The sequence below is a fragment of the Cebus imitator genome, unplaced genomic scaffold, assembly GCF_001604975.1.
Source record: "Cebus imitator isolate Cc_AM_T3 unplaced genomic scaffold, Cebus_imitator-1.0 Scaffold194, whole genome shotgun sequence".
In the NCBI taxonomy this organism is placed as follows: Eukaryota; Metazoa; Chordata; class Mammalia; order Primates; family Cebidae; genus Cebus; species Cebus imitator.
Genome location: NW_016107509.1, coordinates 3,842,493 through 3,864,184, shown reverse-complemented (window position 1 = coordinate 3,864,184; position 21,692 = coordinate 3,842,493). Strand labels below are relative to the sequence as shown.

The window sequence follows — 21,692 nt, the reverse complement described above, 5'->3', positions numbered from 1 at the left end:
GATGCCTTTCTTGGTGGAAAAATATGAAAGGTAAAAAAAAAAAAAAAATTACATAGCATTGAAAGGGAGCCCACTATTTTTTCTTTTCATTTAAATCAATAGTCAAGAGGGAAAATGTTAGGAGTTACAGAATAAAACAAGTGAGCCATCATAATAAAGCAGACACAAGAATCTTTCAAATATAAGAGAAAAAACTAGCTACTCTTAAGAAGTTTAGAACACTGTTAGTTAAAAGGCCAATATTCACAGGAAATCAAGGGCCAATAAGTTAACAGTTACTGCGATAGCCCCAAATACTTGGAAACCCCTCCCTTTGAATGATGGGCCAGACTTAGTGCTTCACTTCTAGTGAAAAGAATAGTTGGGTGTGATACTGTGTCACTTCCACAACCAGCTCATAAAGGGGATCCAGTTATGCCTGGCATGCATGCTCCTCTGAGGATACCTGCCCTTAGAACCCAGCCACCACATTGTGAGGAGGTCCAGGCCACACAGAGAAGCCATGTGTGGGTGTTCCAGTCAACATCTTCTCCCAGACACCCCCCACCCCCGCTGATGCCAACATATGATACCAGTCATATGAAGAATAAGCCTGAAGATAATTCCAAAACCTGGCCTTTGAATCATCTGGCTTAAGACCCATATACTGTGGGGCAGAGACAAGCCATCCTTGCCCTGTACTCTGAATTCCTGACTCATAGGAACTGTCTGAAATAATGTAAGATTCTGATTTTAAGCCACTAAGCTTTGGGGTAATTTGTTTTGTAACAATAGATAAACGAACACATTTACCTACAACACACATATATCAAATACAGAAGAATGTTTTTCAAACTGAAAAATCACCTTTATACAAACCAATTATAGATTATAGCCTCCATTTAATAATTTTAGAAGGCTTTCTATACTAACACAATTAAACTTCATTTATTTGAACTTTTCTAATTTGAAATATAAGACAATTTATATTCTAAATTTTAGAGTGCTTTGGTTGAATATAATCATTAAAGTAGCTCTGGAAGGAGAGTTTAGGTAATCTACACACAAAGACAAGAATACTGAAGCTAATTAAGGGAATAAATTGGCTTTGAAGTACTTTAAAATTATAGCACCGTTATGGTTTGAATGTCCCCTCCAAAACTCAGGTTGAAATTTAGTCGCCACTGTAATGGCATAGAAAGCTGGGTCCTGTAAGGGGTGATCTCCTTTAAGAGCAAAGCCCTCATGAATAGATTAATGCCTTTATCTCAGGTGTGGATTAGTTAAGTCAGGCGTGGGCTCCTGATAAAAGGATAATCATTCTGCTCTCTTGTTCTCACTCGCATTCTTTTGCCCTTCCACCATGTAAGGATGCAGCAAGAAGGCCCTCACCAGATGCCAAGCAGATGCTGGTGCCATGCTCTTGGACCTCTCAGCCTCCAGAACCATGACCCAAATAAATCTCTTTTCTTTATAAATTACCCAGTCTGTGGTATTCTATTCTAGCAACAGAAAATTAAGACAAGCATACTCTGCATAGAAAGCATTCAATAGTTATGGCCAAGCACAGTGGCTCACACCTGTAATCCCAGCATTTGGGGAGGCTGAGTTGGGGGGATCACTTGAACTCAAAAGTTTAAGACCAACGTGAGAAACATGGCAAAACCCTATCCCTACAAAAAATACAAAAATCAGCCAGGTATGATGGCTTGTGCCAGTAGTCCCAGCTACTCAGGAGGCTGAGGCACAAGAATTGCTTGAACCTGGAAGGCAGAAGTTGCAGTGATCTGAGATGGCACTACTGCACTCCAGTCTGGGTGACACAGCGAGACCCTGTCTCAAAAAAAACAAAAACATATTCAGTAGTTATTAAGCATCAAATGAAAATCAGATACTTCAAGTTCTTCCTAATCACTTTTTACATATAAATCAGTTTAAAATCTTACTTTCCAGAACTAGTCAGTTTAGTTCAAGCAAATTATTTGCACATACATACATATTTTACCTTTTCCTAATAAAATGTGAATTCCCTGATGACATTCCTTGTTTTGTTCATCTCTGTGTCCCTAATGGGCCTAACACAATGCTGTATGTCAAGCATTGTACTAGACAAGTATTTATATAAATGATCAAGCTGCAATAATACACATGAAGCTAACTCAATTGTCCTGTAATTCACTTTTTTTCTACTAATTTGTTCTGCTCTTCCTCACAATTAGTCCAAGTTAAAGTTTTATTATATTTCCCGAGACCATTCTGTGTACCCCTTTGTTAACTTTTATGAATTTATTTATAGTAAAGATAAGGACACAAATGTCTTCCACACATACTTGGTAATCTGTGGTGCTCAGGCCACTCCCTCCCTCCTGGGACTGACACACACTGCAGCACAGGCTGCTCACCCTGGAGACTCATCCTTGTGTGAGAGAATGGCACCACCTGGGGCTGCGTGATATGTCAGCCCGCTCATTCCCTTCTCCAGCTCAGGACAGAGACACATAATTCATTCATAAGGTTTCCATTCTGTTACAGGCAGAGATTTATAAATCAGCACTGTTATTCAAAGAGTACAAAGCTAAGCCATTCTTCTCAGAATAGAAAAGAATAAACGCATCCAATAGTCTTTCCTCTAGTTTAGTCAAAACAGAGATCAAACTTCTTTGACAGTGTTATAATGCCTATGTTCAGACTTAAAACTTCACAATCAAAATTTGGAAATATTTATTTATAAGGTTAATAACTATCTTTGAAGTTAAGCAGTTAACTGAGCAATTAAATATTTTTGTCCATATACAATCATATTTAACTACTGCTATAAATAAGATGGTCATAATTTCTCCAGTTTCAGTCTGAACATATAACTTATAGTAATAAGACACAGGTTCTAGTACAGATTTTCTAATTAGTGGTATAGCCCGTTAGATCTCTGCCTTCACCCACATCAAACAAGAATAATATCTTTTTCTTAACCTATCTTCTAGGTAAACAGATGAGATTATATGAAAACATTTTGCTAAAGTCACTAAACAAACATAAGGAAAAAAATGTCAGTTTTTTTTTATCATATTAACTATTTTCTAATATTTGATTGACATTTTTGTAATATAATCAAAATAAAAATTGCATACTTTCAAGAACTACAAAATTCAGTAGTTATATGAGGTGAATTAAAATAGTAAAGCTAGTCATAATACAAAGTCCACTCATCCATGTTCTCATTTAATGATATTAAGAAATAATAATTATAAAAATAGGTAAAATTCCATGAAAATATTCCTATTTGTTCTAGTTCAGGAGGTCTTGCCAACATCAATGGATTGTCTGGCGTCAGCCACTGTTTCAGGCACTCGAACAGTCATATTGTCCATAGATTTTGTCAAGCAGATTTGGCAGCCCAACCGTGATCTGTATGGAAAAGGAGGATGGTATGGTTTAGTATTATTTATATATGATTCACAAGGCAATCCAGTTGTTTAAGATAGCCTTTATGTTTTCTTACCCAAAGCAGTTAGGAAACTTATCAACCTTTTAAATTTCCTTTATGTCAAAACAGATATAACCAACCCCACCAACTAAAGGATAACAAAAGGTAAATAAATATGAATACAATAAACCTGGTATGCCAAAGCTTCATTTTAGCCTTTAGTTCCTATTTTTACCAGACCACTACTTTTTGGTCAAAGAGCTGACAAGCAAGGAAACAATCAGAAGGCAACATGGTGGAGAACTGAGGTTATTAGCAAGGCCAAGAAAATGATTAATCAATTCCTGGATAATTAAAACCACACAGACTATAAAAGAAAGCTATACTTTTTAAAGCCTTTAAAAGAAGAAATCTGGAATAAATGCATAGACTTAAGTCATCAATTATAAAAGCATATTTTTTCTCAAATTTTTACCATCTCTGAAAATCAAGAAGCATCTTAAAATCAATGGAATTGGCCGGGCCCAGTGGCTCAGTAATCCCAGCACTTTGGGAGGCCGAGGTGGGTAGATCACGAGGTCAAGAGATCGAGACCATCCTGGTCAACATGGTGAAACCCCTTCTCTACTAAAAATACAAAAAATTAGCTGGGCATGGTGGCGCGCACCTGTAGTCCCAGCTACTCGGGAGGCTGAGGCAAGAGAATTGCCTGAACCCAGGAGGCGGAGGTTGCGGTGAGCTGAGATCACGCCATTGCACTCCAGCCTGGGTAACAAGAGCGAAACTCCGTCTCAAAAAAAAAAATCAATGGAATCTTATAATCACTGCTACACTGTCAGGTAATGGTCATGTCATAGCTACAAATTTGATGACAATATTCATACAGGGATCTCTTCAACTTAGTTATGGGAAGAACATAAGTACCACATGTTGAATTTACCTACTTTAGAAAATAAGTCTAAAAAGATTACAAAATGAAAACGAAGAAGAATACAGAAAGTAGTGTATAAATTTGGAATTAATATATATTTGTCAGTGTAAGAATGACTATAATTTCCTCTTTTTTGCAGAATTACTACTAAATTTATTTTGTGTATATTTTCCTTTCTTTCTTTTTTTTTTAAGAGAGGGTTTGGGTCTGTCACCCAGGCTGGAGTGCAGTGGCATGATTTCAGCTCACTGCAACCTCCACCTCCCGAGCTCTGGTGATCACCCCACCTCAGCGTCCTGAGTAGCTGTGACTACAGGTGTGCACCACCATGCTTGGAAACTTTTTGTGTTTTTTGTGGAGACAAGATTTCACCATGTTGCCCAAGCTGCTCTCAAACTCCTGGGCTCAAGTGATCTGCCTGCCTCGGCCTCCCAAAGTGTTGGGATTACAGGCATGAGCCACCACAGTCAGCCTATTTTCTTTTCTCAGTAGTGATATATAATTCAAATCTATGTCTAGATAAGCCTAAATAACTCTTTCAATATGCAGAAAATACATTAAGTGATAACACTATGCCATACTTGAATTAGCAGTGCTTTTTTCATCCTTAGTGGCATATAAAAAGAAATGTTAATCATACAATCAACATGTCTTAGATTTGATGAAATGTGATATTCAGGTCTTGGTTTTATTAATGTATTCTTCAAGCATTTATTGAGCACCTACAGGCACAATATTAAATGTCAGTGAAAAACAGCAACTCAACTCCATACTTTCTTAACGTCTTATTTTCTGGCCATTGGGATGCACTTAAAGAGACAGTAACAGAATTACAGCCAATGAGACCAGCAGTATGGAATCCAGCATTTAATACACCAACTTGCTTAACCTAACCAAACGCTGGTTTCCTAATCTAATCTTCAAGATGAGTAGGAGAACTCCTCACAGGACTGCTGTTAGAATTGGTTGCTAACGCCAACATTAATGAGTAAACTTTCAGTCAAAGGGAAGAGATGAGACACATTCAGGTAGTTAACATGCAAGACTGTGGCAAATGCCACCAAGGGAGAAAGCCAAATGGCTCTAAGAGGTCTAAGGAAAAAGCACCTACTTCCTACTTCTGCCCACAGGAGGTGGTATCCACAATGGGCTCTGAAGGATAGGTAGGATTTACTATTTACTATTTAATAAAAGATAAAGAAGAAAAGTACGTGAGGCAAAGGCAACAGAATGCAGGGAAGCTCAAGTCACCTTTAAGGCAAGATGGGCGTTTTAGCTTGGTTGCTGCACAGCACAAACAAGGACAAGGGGAACGATGGGCCAGAAAGGCGACCAGAGCCACAGGCAGCTGTGAATATCAGTTAAGGGGCCTGTGTTTTTACTGGTGAGCTAGGAGGAACCACCAGGAAGCTTTGAAGTAAAGGAGTATGCTTAACCATGAGAAATACTGATTCCTAATAGAAAAATATTCCCTCTACCAAGAGTTCTTCATTTGCAGAATTGGAAACAGCCTTGACAACACTCAATTATGCATTAAGCTCTGTTTGCAAGAAAGAAAAAGTGGCAAGCCAATTTGGACAAATTCATTAGGACAGCAAGCCCTTGAGAGCCTGTTGATTACTCTTGGTATGTCTATACAGATAGCAAAATGATGCTGGTCTTCAAGGAACTGTTACTTTAGCAAGGGAAACAGAGATGGAAACAGTTATCAGTGAAACAGGGCAGAGTATCACAAGTGTGGTGATAGAAGAACAATAGGTCTATCATAGGAACACAGAGAGAGACAGCACTAAAAGCTCCAGCTCACTCTAGAAAATAAGGCAGTAGTGCGCTTTGTGGCTATTTTCTCACTCTCCTACTTCTATCTCCTTAAAGGTCTGTGGCTCCAAGATCCACCAGTATAGACAGTGTCTCATACTTCTAGAGGAGGAGACAGACAACAAGGTTCCCCTGATTTCACACTTAAGTCCCACAACACTCTGACACTTCTGCAAACCTGGAAGTTATTTTCTCCAGTCTCTTCCTACATATTCCTGACGGTGAAAATATACTGGGTATCGGGTTTACTTTAGTTCTGGGGTTTGGTTTTCAATTCAGAGAAGTAGCTTGACACAGTAAAAGACCAAGGGCTTTGAATAGCTGGATTCAAATCAGGGGTGTTACACACTAGCTGTGCAGCCTTAAGCAAATCTGCAATAACTAAGCCGCATCTCCCCACCTACAATATGGTGATAGTACTGCTTAACCCTGAAAGTTAGAAATAATATTTAAGTGCCTAGGCATTACAGTAAGTTCCCAACAGATAGGTCAATATGATGGTAGCTATGATGCTAACAACTACCATTTAATGAATGCTTTCTCCACCAAGCACTATTCTGAGAGCTTCACATATATTTCCTCATTAGCTTCACACAGCAATAATATGAGGTAGGTACTATTATTATCCACATCTTGCATATGAGGAATCTGAGACCTCTGTGTAGATTATCCATGGATACTGGTGGCAGGGAGCAATGACAATCATCCAGTGTAAACTCACAGGTAATTCCTGAATCTCCCTTTCTATAAACTATGAATTCTGCAAACTGCTGATGACCTCTATGGTGAATCTGGCATTGGAGATACAATAGTAAAACAAGACATGGCTGTTCTTCTACTGGGAAAAGGGAGACAGGCAACCAGTATGAAAAAAAAAAAAAACAAAAATGAGGCTATCATGTATCATTCATCTATCAACAATCAAGGTTAAGGACAACCAATAAAACATTGAAGCCACGCATGGTGGCTCATGCCTGTAATCCCAGCACTTTGGGAGGTCAAGGCAGGCAGATCACCTGAGGTGAGGTGTTCAAGACCAGCCTGCCCAACACGGTGAAACCCCATCTCTGCTAAAAACACAAAAATTAGCTGGTCGTGGTGGCAGGCACCTGCAATCCCAGCTACTCAGGAGGCCGAGGCAGGAGAATCACTTGAACCCAAGAGGCAGAGGTTGCAGTGAGCCAAGATCATGCCACTGCACTGCTGGGCGACAGAGCAAGACTGTCTCAAAATGAAAAAAAAAAATTATTGGAATGATAATGTTTTTCCTTAAAAATTAAAAACATTTACATAGTATTTAACTTTATGAATTAAAAGGCTGAATTTCCTTATTCCTTTTCTGAAACTTTCTGATACCCTAAAAATAAGTTTACATGTGGTTATTAGCTTTGAACAAAATTCTTCCCATTCCAAATGTCAGTGTGTTTTGTAAATGCTCCTGTGAAACTAATTATACTTTTTCCCCCAAAGTATTTCTATTAAAATTCTGTGTATTTAAGAATACCAGCTATAAAACACTATAAAAGCTGTTCCTTGCTCTCCATTTTTTAGCGCTAAAACTTGGAAATCTGCAATAACTAAGCTGCATCTCCCCACCTACAACATGGTGATAGTACTGCTTAACCCTGAAAGTTAGAAATAATATTTAAGTGCCTAGGTATTACAGTAAGTTCCCAACAGATAGCGCTAAAACTTGGAAATTTTATCATCAACATTCTTGCTAGCTTACATTTATTATAGACCTTTTGTATCTCTTCTAAATGTAGCGCTCCCTTTTCCCTTTCAATTAGAATATTATCTATTATATTACATCCATCTACAAATTGTATCTATAGAAAAGGGCAAGCAGTGAGCTATGATTTAGCTCTCTTATTAAGAGGCACAATTCTCAGACCCTAACTAATACAGTCAGTCACTGGATTTAGTCTCTGTGTTAAGGGAAAAAGAAAGGAGGTGCTCATAGAGAACGTGCAATGAAGATGTGAGAGGACAGGCAGACAGTAGCCACATGCCACTCTGCTTTGGTGTCTAAAGAAATACTATTTTATCAGTTTCTCTTCCCAGGGTTATCAGTCTCACATTCACCAAGAGGGAAATAAACCATAAAAGGAACAAAATGATCCTTCCTATCTAAATAAATTCAAATGACCTAAAAATGATTGTGAGGATTAAAATTCTAGCTATATAACATACCTGAAATAAAACTATTTTTAAAAAACTACTTGTCATTAAGGTTACCAAATTAAACAGTGCCAACCTTAATTAAGTAATAAGCCCTCATTATCTTACCCCTGGAAGCAGTATATCAACTAGCTACCTTCCTTGACTCCAATCAAAAGACTAGATAATTTTTTTCAAAAAGAAGGTAGCACTTGATGTCACTTGCCGCTGTAAATCTTGTCATTTTTAAGAGTAAATTAATAACAATAAGAAGCAATTAAAAATATTCATTTTAACATAATTACTATTATATATTGTTTCTTTAAAAATTCTGTTCTCTCAAATAGGTAAAACTTTCCACTATAATTTGTTCACTTATCAAATGTGTCCTTCAAGAATACTATAAAATCATTAAATTTAACCCCTCCCATTAAGTTGTGATAAATATTAGTTCCTGGAGTAAAAAGAGACCTAAAGATGATTTGTTAGGATCTAGAACTTATATTTCCAATACTTCCAATTAACTTTTTTTTTACTTTTGTAAAATGTTTCATAAGGTCTAAACTCTGGAACAGGGAAAACAAAGAGAAACGCCACATATCTGATACTCAAAATCTGTTATTTAACCTGGTAGAACACTGTTACATTCACGAGTCTGGTCTTACATAGAAAACATAATAAAATATCTATGTTCCCAGATTATTAGCACAATTGAAACAGTCCAAAAATCTTACCTCTCTGTTAGTCCATATGCCAGATCGAGCATGTCATTCTCCTCATCAGTGATTGCATCTAACTTCTCAAATATGTGATCTTCAAAGATGAGGTGACAAGTTGAACAAGCCAGGGTTCCCTCACATGCACCTGACAAAAACAACAAACACTGAACATACTCCCTTCCACATCAGACACGAATCAAACCTGCTTCAGTAAAGGTTTCTAAATGTTAGAATCAGCATTAGAATACGTGAATGAGGCCAGGCACAGTGGCTCACAACTATAATTCCAGCACTTTGGGAGGCCAAGGCGGACAGATCACTTGAGGTAAGGAGCCAAGACCAGCCTGGCCAATATAGTGAAACTCTGTCTGTACTAAAAATGCAAAAATTAGCCAGGCATTGGTGGTGCACACTTGTCCCAGCTACTAGGGAGGCTGAGGCAGAAAAATCACTTAAACTGGAGAGGCAGAGGCTACAGTGAGCTGAGGCTGCACTCCAGCTGGGGCAACACAGTAAGACTGTCTCAAAAAAAGGAAGTAAAATATATAAATGAAAGGCGAAAACGAAGAGACTAGGGGCAACAACCCCTCCCCCACCACTGCGCACGTGTGTGTGCGTGCACACACACACACACACACATACACATACACACACACAAGTTTGAAATCCTTCGCATTACATTATTTCACAAAGGTTCTGGGTTGGTGCTGTGAAGGAATACCTATGAAAATACATAATCCTAATAGCAGAGAGCTTACAAGTTAATAAGCTGAGACATGTATACATATAAAAATGTGTGCATTCTTAAACTTATATAGTAATTACTTACATAATAGTGATGTAAGTTATGGTATATAAGAGGAACTAGAAAGCAATCAAACCTATCACTAAATTAAGTTAAATGTTCTTCCCTCTCAATCTCTGCTTGTAATTTGGACAGAATCAAATCAGTCATTTTAAAATGAGTCACTGTGGTTTTAAATAATCAGAATATTTCTCCTGTTCTATTTCTTTAAGTCTTTAATTTAACAGTTGTTTACTGAGTACATATCGTACACCAGACACCGTGACAAGAGAACTACAACATCACCTTGTCCATCTAAACCAGGACGAATCTGCTCTGCAACATCCGTTTCCTGGTGTTACTTAGCCTTCACTTGAAAATCTCCTGACAAAGAAATCAACACCACATAAGTCAGCCAATTTTGCATTCAGCTGGCTTCCACCAAGCTCAAGTCTGCCACTCTGTAACTAGCACCTGCTGGTGCCACTCTGTAACTAGCACCTGCTGGTCCAACTCTATCCCATGGAGTTTAATCCTTCTAAAGGACAGCTTTTCATATATTTGAGATCATTCTTCCTTCTCCCAGCTGAGCATCTCCAGATCCTTCCACTGTTTCTTACATAACATAGTTCTAAATCTCATCCCTCAGGCCAGTTGGGCTTTTCTTAAAATATAGCATCCAGAACACATTTGTATCCCAGGGGAGGGCCTGACAACAGAATCGTGCAGAATCACAGTCTGGTTAAATCTGACTTTAAAAACAGTGCTTTGGGTTTGTTTCTACATAATTTTTTAAAGCCACTGTACAACTTCAAAGACTGTAGAGTCCTCAGAGTAACTTCAGTTTGATTTATATTCTCTTTCAGTCACTACACATTCTATGAAATATATAACACGACCACTATTAACAACTGGTAACCTTCTTAATTTTCCTCTGAATGGATCATTTTAACTAGAGTTGCTCCCTCCTTACAATTTAAGCATTTGTTATTCATATTTTGCTGTTTTTTAAAAAAAGGAACAGGCCAGGCACATTGGCTCAAGCCTGTAATCCCAGCACTTCGGGAGGCCAAGGCAGGTGGATCACCTGAGGTCAGGAGTTCAAGACCAGGCTAGACAACATGGTGAAGCCCTGTCTCTACTAAAAATACAAAAATTAGCTGGGCATGGTGGCAGGCACCTGTAATCCCACCTACTTGGGAGTTTGAGGAAGGAGAATCATTCAAACCTAGGAGGTGGAGGTTGCAGTGAGCTGAGATTGCACTACTGCCTTCCAGCCTGGGTGACAGAGTGAGACTCTGTCTCAAAAAAAACCATTGAGAGGTTTCTCTAAATCTTCATTTTTATCAAATCCAATTCAAAGCAATAATAGAATTATGGGAGAGAGAGACCATATAGTGAAGTACAGGAGTTAAGAGCATTGGCTCTGGAACCAGACTTTCTCCCTTTAAACACAGCTTCCCTTTTTACTAGCCCTGACGCCTTGGGCTACTTTACCTTCCATGTCTGTTTCCTCAAGAGTAACTATACTAACCTCACCTAGTAGTTTTAAGAATTACACATGACTGTGTACTTAATATATATAAATATATATATATACTGGCAACCATGACTGGTAGCTAATATGCACTATGTATGTGTTGGTAATCATTATTTTTATTATCTGGAAGTTACAGAAACTCTCAGAGTAATTCAACTTTATTTGTAAATGTAAGAGAAATTAAGAACTAAGCCCAAGAAGTTAAATGGACTAAGGTAATCCTACTAGTTAGAGATGAGTTATGACTTCAACTTAAGTTTCCCAATGCTGTAGGCAACTAGTAATTATTGTATCACCAGACAGTACTGTAAGTTGCCTTACTTAATATATTAAATGGAGAGAAAAGGCTCATATGCCAATAAATCCCTCCCGAAAAACAAAGGACATCACTTTTTGCACCAGTGGCCAGTCGAAATGAAGAAGTACTGTCCTGTTCTAGCTAATTTTGTGTTTTTAGTAGAGACGGAGTTTCACCATGTTGTCCAGGCTGGTTTCAAACTCCTGACCTCAGGTGATCTGCCCGCCTCAGCCTCCCAAAGTGCTGGGGTTATAGGCATGAGCCACCACACCTGGCCAGTTCTATGGATTTTAATGCATGTATAGACTTGTGTAACCACCACCGCACTCAGGATAGAGAGAAACTTCCTCAGTCTAAAACATTCCATTTTGCCGTTGCTTTGTTGTCACAGTCTTCCTAATATCTAACCCCTGGCAACCACTGATCTGTTCTCTATCACTGTAGTTTAGTCTTTTCCAGAGTATTAATATAAACAGAATTATACAGTGTATGATTGAAACTGGCTTCTTTCACTCAACACAACGCCTTTGAGATTCATTCAACGTGTTGCGTGTTTCCATAATTTGCTCCCTTTCATTGCTAAGAAGCATCCCACTGTTTGAATGTACCACGGTTTGTTTCTAGTTGGTATACGGTAGTGTCACACTGAACTGAACTAGTTAATCTTGAGCTTGTTGAAATAAGAAGGCAAACATGTGATTGGGTCTTCGGATCTTGATTTTGTCATCAGAAGTTAGCTTTTTTAGCTTTGCATCATTTTTTTTCCAAAGCCACTTGGAAGTATGGCATCACCATTAGTCTCCTGTCCCTCTATAAGAAAACTCTAAACAACACAGAGTCATTCATATGTACAAGTTCAGGTCCAGATGCCCTTCATTATCTTTTTATGAGCTTATTTGCCATCTCTACATTGTCCTTGGTGAAGTGTCTGTTCATATCTTTTGCCCATTTTTTAATTGGGTTGTTTTCTTACTGTTACGTTTTGAGAGCTTTTTACATATTCGGGATAAAAGTCCTTTCACTGGATATGTGATTTGCAAGTATTTTCTCCTAATCTGTACTTTGTCTTTTCATTCTATTAATAGTGCCTTTGGAAGAAGAAAAGTTTTTAATTTTGATGAAGTCTAATTTATATATTTTTTCTTATGCATAAGAAAAAATTGTGATTTCACAGTCATGTCTAAGAATTCTTTGCCTACCTATCCACAGGTCCTAAAGATTTTTTTCTTGTTCTTTCTTTTAGGGGTTTACAGTTCTAAGTTCCACATTTAGATCTAAGTCAATTTTGCGCTAATGTTTTTATAAGATATGAGGTTTAGGTTGATATTCCTTTTTTCCCACATGAATATCCAATTGATTCAGCATCATTTGTTGAAAAGAATACCCTTTCTTCACTAATTGCTTTGTACCTTTGTCAAAAACCAATTGGCCATTGCCAAGAGGTGGCAACAACGCAAATATCTCTCAAGTGATAAAGAAAATGTGGTATACGTCCATAAACTGAAATATTTGGCCACAAAAAAATGACATATACATACCAAAACACAGATTAATGCTAAAAACATTAAGTGGAAGCCACTCACAATGATGTGAAATGTACAAAATAGACAAATCTATAGATACAGAAAATAGTGGCTGCTTACAGATAGGGAAATGGGGGATTGGGAGGTGCTACCTAAAGAGTACGGGATTTCTATTTGAAGAAATAAAAATGTTTTAAGATGATGTTGCATGATTCTGAATATATTAAAAAAATTCACTATATACTTTAAATAGATGAGTTGTATGGTATTTGAATGATATCACAATAAAGCTGCTACCAAAAAACTGCCCATATTTTTATGGGTCTATCATTGAACTCTTTATTCTATTTCACTGATCTACATGTTTGCTTGTTTCTCAGCTGATATTATACTGTCTTCAACACTGTGGTGTTGTCATAAGTCTTAAGACCTGTACTGTACTTCTTCTAACTTTATTCTTCTTTTAAAATTATTTTGGATATTGTAGTTTCCTTGCTTTTCCATAAACATAGTTTGTTGGATTTAAATCTAAAATTTTCATTTCAGGAAGCTATTATAAATCGGTTTTTTTAAGTTTCATTTCCAAATATTCACTGTTAAGTATACAGCAATACAATTGATTTGTGTGTGTGTGTGTGTGTGTGTGTGTGTGTGTGTGTGTGTGTGTGTTGACCTTATATTCTAGGGCCTTGCTAAACTCACTTATTGGTTCTAAGAATTTTTTTGTAGATTCCTTGTGACTTTCTTCATAAACAATCTAAAACCAGCTTCATTTTTTCAATCTAAGTGCCTTTTCTTTCTTTCTCTGGTCTTAATACACTGGTTAAGACATCCAGTGTGGTGTTAAACAAGAGTGGTGAAAGTAGACATCCTTGCCTTGTCTCCAATTTTAGAGAAAAGACATCCCATTTTTCATCATTAAGCACAATGTTAGTTATAGAGTTTTTTGTAGACTCCCTTTATCAGTACTTTATTCTACACAGAGTTGATGTGGCAGTGCCTTATTTCCAGTCAAAACATGAGAACTGTCACCAATTCTCTATCTCTTTTGACATAGAGAGTTCACAGCCATAATGAACATCCCTACAGCTCCCACCTGCACTAGAGCCGCAGCCCCAGATGCCAAAGGCTATTCACAGAAACAAAGTAGATGAGATTGTTGTTAGGCCTCATCTTCTAAGTCTTCTTCAGCATCACAGAATTCCCAGGCTCCTATCAACCATGGTATCTTCTGCACTGAGAATCACCCATGCATATATTCCCACTATCAGACTCAGGTGCAACATGGCGAAAGGCATATCTGTTTTTTGTGAGTGTCTCTGCGTGTGTGTGTGTGTGTGTGTGTGTGTGTGTGTGTGTGTGTAGGGTGGGTCCAGGGAATTAAGATGTTCCTGATCTGGGATTAGAAGGTACAGGTTGGGCATGGTGGCTCATGCCTATAATCCCAACACTTTGGGAGGCCACAGTAGGAGGATCTCTTGAGGACAGGAGTTCAAGACAAGCCTGGGCTATACAGCAAGATCCCATTTCTACAAAATGTTTTTAAAATTAGCTGGGTGTGGTGGCGCACACCCATGGTCCCAGCTACTTGGAAGGCTGAGACAGGAGGATCACCTGAGCCCAGGCGGTTAAGGCTGCAGTGAGCTATGATCATACCACTACACTTCAGCCTGGGTGACAGAGCGAGATCTCATCTCTTTGTTGTTGTTGTTGTTAAGTTCTGGGGTACATGAGCATTATGCGCAGGTTTGTTACATAGGTAAATGTGTACCATGGTGGTTTGCTGCACCTATCAAACCATCATCTAGGTATTAAGCCCAGCATGCATTAGCTCTTTTCCCTAATGCTCTCCCTACTGCACCCTCCCCCAGCAGGCCCCAGTAAGAGTTGTTCCTTTCCCTGTATCCACATGTTCTCTTTGTTCAGCTCCCACTTATAGGTGTGTTCCCTTCCCTGTGTCCATATGTTCGCTTGGTTCAGCTCCCACTTGTAAGGGAGAACATGTGGTGTTTGGTTTTCTGTTCCTGCATTAGTTTGCTGAGGATAATGGCTTCCAGGTTCATCCATGTCCCTGCAAAGAACACGATCTAATTCCTTTTAGGGCTGCATAGTATTCCATGGTATTTATGTACATTTTCTTTATCCAGTCTATCATTGATGGGCATTTGGGTTGATTTTGTGTCTTTGCAATAGTGAATAGTGCTGCAATGAACATATACATGCATGTATCTTTGTAATAGAATGATTTCTATTCCTTTGGGTATATACCCAGCAATGAGATCACTGGGTCAAATGGTATTCTCGGTTCTTTGAGGAAATCTTTGAGGAACCGCCACGCTGTCTTCCACAATGATTGAACTAATTTACATTCCCACCAACAGTGTAAAAGTGTTCCCATTTCTCTGTAACCTCACCAGCTGAAGCTGAAACAACCTCATCTGTTGCCTCGACTTTTTAATAAAATCACCATTCTGACTGGCATGAGACCCTGTCTCAAAGAAGAAGAAGAAGGAAGGGGATGAGGAGCAGGAAGAGGAGGAGGAGGAAGCAGCAGCAGCTATAATTACAAGAGTTAGAGGGTACAATGCATTTCCTCCCAAAAACCAAGCTATAAATGGTGATTAAGTCAGTTGTGAAGAAATAGGTTCTGTGTGTTGGTTCAAAAATTTAGCCAACATTATTTTTATGGGAAAACAAATTCTAAATAACAAGTAGCTGACCTGAAAATAGATTATGGAAACAAAACCTATTCACAAAATGGGGAGCATTTCTTTTTTATTTTGCTTTTCACATACACGGAGAACCCTACAAAACAAACAGTGGAAAATAACCTATGAAACCGTAAAAGAATAAAGGATATAAAAGTAACAACAACTACAAGACTAAAACTTGCAGCTGGTCACAATATGGGTATACTAGTAAATGATGCACATGAAGGAATGACGTACAAAAGTTATATAACTTTGCCGGGCAGGGTGGCTCAAGCCTGTAATCCCAGCACTTTGGGAGGGCGAGGTGGGTGGATCACGAGGTCAATTGATCGAGACCATGCTGGTCAACAAGGAGAAACCCTGTCTCTACTAAAAATACAAAAATTAGCTGGGCATGGTGGCACACGCCTGTAGTCCCAGCTACTCGGGAGGCTGAGGCAGGAGAATTGCTTGAACCCGGGAGGCGGAGGTTGCAGTGAGCCGAGATCGCGCCATTGCACTCCAGCCTGGGTAACAAGAGCAAAACTCCATCTCGGAAAAAAAAAAAAAAAAGTTATATAACTTATTATATACACAGCCCCAAAGTAATATTGGTGGCTGTCAGCTTTTAGCATCTTTGTAAATGGTTGGTTATATAAAAGTAAATGAATAGGGAAAATGTGTATGTATATGTATATATATTTATGTGCATGTGTATATATACATGGATATATACATATATGTAAACACAAAGTGATCACATTTTATGAGAAATGCATTCTCAAAGATTTTGAAAATTGTGCAAGTCTCATATTTCAAGAATTATTTTCTCAATGAAACAAAATAGAAAAGCGGATTCCTAAAGTTTAAAAATCTAAAATCCTCAAATATTTTTGTTTTAAAATATATTTAGATAGAACAAACGTTTGAAGTAAAATTCTTTACATTACTATGCCCACCTTTCAAATAATCAAAAATACATCATGCCTTATAGCAGGAATTCCCAACTCCCAGGCCACAGGCCACACAGCAGGTGAGCAGATGGCCAGCAATGGAAGCTTCATCTGTATTTATAGCCACTCCCCATTGCTCACATTACCGCCTGAGCTCCACCTTCTGTCAGATCAGCAGCTGCATTAGATTCTCACAGGAAAGGGGGTGCAGAAAGAAAAAAAAAAGATTCTCATAGGAGAGAGAATCATATTGTGAACTGTGCATGGGAGGGATCTAGGCTGTACCCTCCTTTTGAGAATCTAATGCCTAATGATCTGTTACTGTGTCCCATGACCTCCAGATGGAACCATCTAGTTGCAGGAAAACAAGCTAAGGGCTCCCACCGATTCTACCTTATGATGAGTTGTATATCATTATATGGTACAGCATAATAATGATAGAAATAAAGTGTGCAATAAATGTAATACACTTGAATCATCTCAAAAACATCTTGACACCAACCTCATCCATGGAAAATTTGTCTTCCACAAAACCAGTCCCTAGTGCCAAAAAGGTTGGGGACTGCTGCCTTAGAGAATAGAACGGTAGTTACCAGAGGATGAGAGTGGGGGTGAGGAAATGAAATGTGATGTGCTGTTCAAAGCATACAAAACTTTCAGTTAGGAGGAATTTGTGTTTAAGATCTCCAGCACAGGCCAGACACGGTAGCTCATGCCTGTAATCCCAGCACTCTGGGAGGCAGAGGCAGGCAGACTGTTTGAAGTCAGGTGTTTGAGACCAGCCTGACCAATATGGTGAAAGGCCACCTCTACTAAAAATATAAAAATTAGCAGGGTGTGGTGGTGCTTGCCTATAATCCCAGCTACTAGGGAGGCTGAGGCACAAGAATCACTTGAACCCAGGAGGTGGAGGCTGCAGTGAGCCAACATCATGCCACTGCACTCCAGACTAGGTGACAGAATGAGACTCTGTCCCAAAAAAATTTTTTTTAATTAATTTTTAAAAATCTACAGCACAGCATGGTGACTGCAGTTAATAATAATGTATTGTGTATTTCAAAAGTTACTAACAGTAAATTTCACGTCTCATCACAAAAAAATAAGTGAGGTAAAGGATATGTTAATTAGCTTAAGTTAAACATTCCACATTATATACATATATGAAAACATCACACTGTACCTACCCCATAAATACATACAATTATGATCTGTCAATTAAAATTAATAACATACTTCATGCCTTAGCACAGATAATAACCTGATTTAGGAACATGTTATAGCCACCCTATTAGCCCCTGGTGCCAGCATGTTAGCCACCAGCCTGGCTTGGTTATACAACAATTTTCACGAACTTAAAAGTATACATACTTTAGTACTGCTTTGATTTTGTTGACATTCTGGCTAACAATTCAGAGTTCTTTCTCCTAAATTAACAGTAATATGCATCGTGACAGTGTTTTGGCTTTCTTCCTAGCATTCTGTTACCTCTAACCTCTGTTCCAAAATAACTCATTTTCAGATACATTTTTCAGCATTAGCACTTAATGCTTGGCTGAAACGAGATACAGTCTTTAAAATGATTTTAAATTATAACCACAGTTTAAAATATCATCACCATAGTTAAGAAAATCACACAGACATTCAGATGTCTATAAAGAGTGTTGTTCACATGATGCTGACAAAGGACAGCAGGGATTTGTTTATCAGCTAAATGGGTACATCTTTATCTTCACTAACAAACATAAAATTTACAACTTACACAGCCTGTCAGCTTAAAATTATAGGATTCCTGACAACAGTTTTGGTTTTCACAATACTTCTGATTTTGCCCGAGAAAGAATCTCAATACTGTTAATCTGCACAATTTCCAATATGCATACAAAATTATACAAAGAATAGTAAAGCATGCTTACTAATTTCAAGATTGGTGAACTCCTGAACCAAGTTTTGTTTTTTTAAATAGGAATAATGATAGTAATCACTTGCGCAAATCCTCAGAAACTAACTGTGAAATTAATTCCCAGAGAAAGTATCTCTGCAGGCTGTTGCTCCTCCTTTCATGTAACTTGAGTGTTTACCAGTAGGAAAAGACATTTCGTGTGTGTGCATCTCATATTAAGATCATTTTGTATATCTACTACGATGCTGACAACACAGATTGCCCACCCCAACACCTAACCCCCTTCCCAAACAAAAATCTAGATGATGGCTGCATGGGAATACTATATATTAAAAATGAAATTATGTGTAAACATGAAATCTAATTTTCTAAAGTAAAGATTGATCTAGCATACTCAGAAATACATTGTATCGATAGGGACTCAAGTGTGAGGGGAATAAATATAAGCTTATACAAATACAATCAGGTTCTTCCTATTTGTATAATTTCCCTCAAAACAGACATGTAAGGAAAATAATATAGAAGAAAAAAAGATGTCTTGAGAGTAAACTAGGTAAGTTGAACCACAGATGTGTAACTGCCCCCTAGTGACAGAATATTATGATACACTCTGAAAACACCTGCATCATCCAAAAGATCTATATTAATATAAAAGTTGGCAATGAAAATGTTTGTGTTGAAACTGTTTCCAAAATCTATGACTGTCCCTTTTTATTCATTTGTTCACTCATTACTTCATACACAATGAGGAATAAAACAGGAATGGCTTTATCCCTCATTGCAGTCTATTGGGAGAGATACACAAGAAATATATAATTATTAACTGTGACAAATACTGTGAAACAAATGAACAGGATCCTGAGGAGGAGGATAATGGGTTCAGGGTTATAAGAGAAATCCTACTTTGGACTGGGTGGCAGGGCAAAGCCTTGCTAAGGAAGCATATAAATTGAGATTTGATATATGAAAAGCTAAATTTTGAGGATGGGGGAGTGAGGGATGTGTCTCAGGGAGAGTGTAAAGTATATACAAAGTCTCGAAGGTAGGAATTTTGGGTGAGTTCAAGCTCTTGAGAAAGGGCCAGTATCACCAAAGCTAGACAAAGAACAATGAGAAAAAAAAAAAAAAAGAGGAAGAGTGGCAGATGGGGCCAGATAATGCAGCCTTTTACAGTTGGGAATACGAATTTTATCCTAAGTGCAAAAAAAGTCACTCATGATTTTTGGGTTTTTTGTTGTTGTTTTTTTTTCTTTGAGACAGAGTCTTACTCTGTTACCTAGGCTGGAGTGTAATGGGGTGATCTTGGCTCACTGCAACCTCTGACTCCCAGGTTAAAGCAATTCTGCCTCAGCCTCCTGAGTAGCTGGGATTACAAGTGCATGCCACCACACCTGGCTAATTTTTGTATTTTTGTTTCCACCATGTTGCCCAGGCTGGTCTCCAACTCATGACCTCGTAATCCGCCCGCCTAGGCCTCCCAAAGTGCTGGGATTACAGGTCATGGCATTTAATCACGGGACTCACATGTGTTATTTCTGTTAAGACCAATCACTTGGCTGCTAGGCTCCAGAACACAGCAAGTTAGCACAGCTCCAGATGCACAGTGGCTGGCCAGCCCCACATGCCGACTGCAGGGTGGAGCCAACAAGACGTACTGGAGAGGAATACTGGAGGTACAACTGGTAGGTGTTGACGGACTGGATGTCGGGTAGGCGGAAAGAAGAAGGAATGGTGCTCTCCAGTTTCAGGTTACAACAGCTGGGTGGTGCTCATCACTGAGACAGGAAAGACGGGAAGGAGGACAGGTTTCGTCAGGAGGAAAAAAATCAAAAACTGTTTTAAGTATGTGAGATTTCCAAGAAGAGATATAAAACAGGAAGTTAGATCTGTAAGTCAGGGCTCAGAGGAGAGGCCTGAGCTAAGGATGTAAATTTAAGAGTTTATCAAAATCTAGAAAGGATTTAAAGTCACAGAATGGATGAGATCACTCAGAGAGAAAACATAAAGAAACTAAGTACTTTGGTCAGCCTTGTTTGCAGTAGTGGTCATCGGTGAGTATGGCTTCTGACAAGTGCAGTATTTAGAGGGGCTCCTGCATTCTGCCTTAGGATGCCCCCATAATGTTGTGGTAGTAAGCTCTTCTTTATAACGATAACACCTCAGCCTTCCTGATTTCATTTCTTTCATCTTTATTCTAGAGAGAGGCTTAGGCTTACCTCTATCTTTGGTGAACCTAGTTTAGCTTACTTATCTCAAGGTTATCTTTACATACCAAAATTTGTGGACATGTCAGGATGCTTGATCTTTAAAGCTTTTCTTCCAAGCCTGAATACGTGAATTTCTGTGATACCAGCAGAATTCTTATGAAAGTACTAAAGATTGTATTTACATTAAATTTTCTGTATTTCTGAGGTATTGGGAAAAAAGAGTATTTTAGTGCTTATCACTGTGTGATGACATGAAGTGTTACATTCTTTTTAAATGTATTTTTAAAATTTGCTATAATGAACAATAAATCTGTATTAATACCTATGTTAACAATATTAGCTAATATTTATTTAGCACTTGATTTACTCATTTGATCTTTACAGCAACTTTATAAGTGAGATATTAATATTATCCCCACTTTACAGATGAGAAGATGAGGTATAAGTACGTTAGCCACCTAACCCAAGGTCACAAAGCTGAAAAAGTGCTAAAGCTGGGAAAGAAACCCAGGCAGGAAATTCTTCTATTCCAACCAATGACTTTCAAAAAAAACTTTAACTGTGACTCAGAGTATGAATTTCATTTTACATCATGACCCAGTACACACATACTTTGTAAAATAGCTAAATAAACATTTCATAATACACTTGTAAAAGATAGTATGTTTTTATATGTTCTGTTCTTTTTGATTTCTTTAAAATGCTAGTTGGAAGTGACTAAATTGATTTCAAAATGACCCAGTAATGGTTGCCACATGCAGTTAAA

General features: G+C 38.2%; 1 protein-coding gene across 2 annotated transcripts in view; it reads right to left on the bottom strand.

Annotated features, from left to right (window-relative positions):
- Positions 1-2,246: 2,246 nt before the first annotated feature.
- The window catches only part of FDX1 (ferredoxin 1), a 35,661-nt gene continuing 16,215 nt past the window's right edge, over positions 2,247-21,692 (bottom strand). For both annotated transcript variants that reach the window (XM_017547085.2, XM_037745210.1), the window contains exons 3-4: positions 9,047-9,176; positions 2,247-3,384 (exon numbers count right to left, since the gene is read on the bottom strand). In XM_017547085.2, the coding sequence (XP_017402574.1) occupies positions 3,270-3,384; positions 9,047-9,176 (245 nt within the window). In that variant the 3' untranslated portion in view covers positions 2,247-3,269. The remainder of the gene's footprint in view (positions 3,385-9,046; positions 9,177-21,692) is intronic.